The sequence below is a fragment of the Molothrus aeneus genome, chromosome 3 (assembly GCF_037042795.1).
Source record: "Molothrus aeneus isolate 106 chromosome 3, BPBGC_Maene_1.0, whole genome shotgun sequence".
Classification (NCBI taxonomy): domain Eukaryota; kingdom Metazoa; phylum Chordata; class Aves; order Passeriformes; family Icteridae; genus Molothrus; species Molothrus aeneus.
Genome location: NC_089648.1, coordinates 19,728,761 through 19,732,401, shown reverse-complemented (window position 1 = coordinate 19,732,401; position 3,641 = coordinate 19,728,761). Strand labels below are relative to the sequence as shown.

The following is a 3,641-nucleotide window of genomic DNA, read 5'->3' as shown; positions in this document are numbered from 1 at the left end:
CTGGCAGTCTCTTGAGGGCTTCCTTGTCACTTTCTCTGGAAAAAGGACAGAGATGAATATGGGAGTAGGTTTACTGTCATGGTGTAATAATTCTCAATTACAAGTGCCTTGACATGGTATTTCATACCTGTGTCACACTGGCTGCTTGCTGTTTGCACCTAGTTTACTGTGGATGGTGAACAAGTTTCATTGCCTGTGGATTAGTAATACATAAGGAGAAAGGAAGGATGTGACAGCAAGTGAAAAAGCATGCTTGGAGTTCAGCATTTATTAATGACCTGTTTTGTTGGGTTTTTTAACTTGAACTGAGAGGGAGGAGAAGAGGGAGTGAGAGAACACAAAGGCTACAACAACTTCATAAGAATTCCTTCAGTGCTGTTTATTCACCTGTACATGAACACAATTTTATGGTGGAGCTCTGTCAGGCCAGGAGAAAACATGGACATCTGGCCATGCAGGCCCCTTTTAGCCACATGCTGGTTTTTGGACATGTAAAAGACTTTTCCATACCAAACATGCTGCCCTGTCCCCCTCCCTCCCTCCCTCCCCTGCCCCTACAACCCTCCTCAGCTGGGAAAGCTGGATGAGAGACAAAGATGGGAGCCTCTACCTTCAGTCTTTGACTACTGTATGACTGAGGGATTGTCAAACTATTCTCTTACCTTTCTGAGGTGTCAGTGCTAGCTCACAGTTTTTACTACACAGTGAAAGGGATGTTGAAAAAAAGGCCAACTTACCCTCCCTCCCCAGTCCCCTCCCAAAAACCAGTTTTATCTATGAACTCCAGGGTAAGGGGTGGGGAAACAGCAGCCCTATCTCTGCCTGCAAAGGCCATGCAGGCTGCTTTTGGCAAGTTACCCACTTCCTCTTTCTAGAAAAGCTGGTTTTGTTCTTCAGAGGTGGGTGTCAGTGAATGTGGTGTGCTCTTTGGTGACAGTGCTGAAGCCTTTGATGACATTGACAAGATCTTCTTCATCTACGTACTGTAAGAAAGGGAAAAAAGAAGAATATCAGCCAAAGCTGTACCAGACTAAAGGTGATTTCTTCATTTCTCTTTCCTCCTACCCACTAAAACTGGTTCTAAAATAGATAAATAAGTGCATTTCTAATGTCTTACTTTTCCTCCCAGGATAAGATAAGAACCTAAAGCATATAAGCACTTGAATCCAAGGCAATTAGGTTTTCACAATAAGCAGTAAGTTAAAAAACCACAATCAATCCCTTTAATTACTCTATATATCTGACGAATGGTCAATAATACAGTGTTTGTTACAGTGTACTGGGGAACTTGGAGCCATGAAAAGAAAAAATACATGTTTACATTTTTGTTTGCGTAACAACCTCCTCACGCATGATTTAGGTAAAATTTTGTTCTTCAAGCTTCCACTGCAGCCATTCACTAGATTGATTTTCAGGCTAGACAAGGGGTGAACCAAACTTGAAACCACCGTTCCTAAGCTACTGTGTGTAATAAAAAGAACTGACTCAAAAACATTGCAGGAGGTTTTTTTGCAAGAGAGTAGCTGAGCAACACAGGAGCAGAGTCTTGTCTTGGGTTTGTTCAGGGCAATGTAAAACAATGCACTGATATGACTCTAACTAAAAATGAATAAAAGAAACATCATATTGTAACTAGCCCAGAAGCCCCATGCATTTTAGGCATGGACTTCCTCCAAAGTAAGTATTTCAAAAACCTAAAAAACCTCAAGTAAGTGTTTGAGATAGTGGCTATAAAAACAAAGAGCATTAAGTAATTAAACACCTTACCTAAACTATCAAAAAACCCATCTACAAAAAAACTCCTAAAAATAAAAAACCAACAAATACCAGTTGCCACCTCGACAGTGCACTGCCAACAGTACAAAATGGCTCAAAATGCCATAATCCCCATCCACAAAACAATCCATAAACTAAAAGCCAAAAAAATACTCAATAAAACCCCCTCACCCTTCAACAACCCCATTTAACATACACAAATCTAAAAAACTAAAAATTAACTATAGACTATCATTCCTTAAATAAAGTAACTCCACCACTAAGCAGTACCATACCAAACATACTAAAACTCCAATAAAAACAAAAAATCCAAAACAACAAAGTAATATACCACTATTAACATCGCCAAGACATTTTTTAACATCCAACACATAATCCAAAAAAATAAAAAAACCTATACTAATTACATTTTAATTATACTTACTCTATAATAAAAAAAGCAATCAATAACCATATTACTTAAAATCATAATCTCTCAAAACAAAAACCTTCATATATTTCTAATCCCTAAACTTTTAAAACATTTTAATGCCTTTTTTAATCCCTAAACTTATTCTCTTATCCAAAAATAACTCAAATTTTATCCCTAACACACAATTTTTACAATAAAAAATACACAATACACCTAAAACTAACCACCCCAAAAATAAAAACTCAATCCCACCATCTACCTTAAACTAATCCAAACTACACAAAAAAAAATTAAAACTCCCAAACATCTACATCAATAAGATCATTATATAAAAAATACAACAACAAAAATATTTTAAAAATCATCCAAGTTTTCAAAAAAAACCAATTTCACCATCAAAAAATAAACATTTAAAAACTTCAAAAAATCAAGTTCCTAAAAATAAAAAACAAAATAAACAACATCAAATTCCCACCAACATCATCATCAAACTCACATTTCCACCAACCAACAAAAATAACCCACAAACTGTTCTAAACACTATAAACTTTAAAAAAATACTTATTCCTAAATACAACCAAATTATAAACCCTCTCTACCTAATCACCCACAAAAAAACTACTTTCCAATTAAACCCTAAACAACAACAAACCTTTACCCAAATCAAACAAAAAAATCACTCATACAGTAACCCTTAACCCAATCAAATCAAAACCATATATAAAAAACATGCTCTACTTTACAAACAAAACCATAATCTATCCTGAAGTCTTTACCAAAAAATACCTAATAAAACTCAGAATCAACCAATAAAATTCCAAAACCAAAATTACAAAAAATGTAAAACCAACTACACTCAAAAAAAAAAATTAACAACCTATAAAAAGATCCAAGCCACCTCAAAAATAATCAACATCAAAATACAACTCCTCCTAACATCCCAACTGCAATACTAAAATAAATATTCAAAACAAAAATTCCCTCTACCCACCATATCACCAATACCACATAAAACAAATAAATTACACTCATCACACAACACACCCATATTAAAAAATCTAAATCACTCTAAACTTTTAAAAATAATTACAAGTTAACCTAAATATAAAACCTTTAATCTCATAAACAAAAAAACTGAAAAAGAAATAACACAAAAAAAAAAACTCCATCATCCAACCAACCACCAACAAAAAAATTACTTTACACTCTTTTTACTAAAAGAGTGTAAATAATTCCTATCACATTATAAAATTATTGGATTCTTATTGATATAATAATTCTTATCACATTATAAAAATAAAACTAATAATTCTAATCACATTATAAAAATAAAAATTAAAAACAAACATATACAACTCCACACAAGAACTTACAAGAGCTACTAAAAAAAACATAAATCAACCAACTTACTAAACTCAAAAACTTTCAACTAAGCCTAAACATTATCAAAAAA

General features: G+C 33.7%; 1 protein-coding gene across 1 annotated transcript in view; it reads right to left on the bottom strand.

Moving 5' to 3' along the window:
* Positions 1 to 354: 354 nt before the first annotated feature.
* Positions 355 to 3,641, bottom strand: part of USH2A (usherin) — a 375,341-nt gene continuing 372,054 nt past the window's right edge. Inside the window, exon 72 of the mRNA XM_066546427.1 lies at positions 355 to 983. Within this exon, the coding sequence (XP_066402524.1) occupies positions 894 to 983 (90 nt within the window). The 3' untranslated portion in view covers positions 355 to 893. The remainder of the gene's footprint in view (positions 984 to 3,641) is intronic.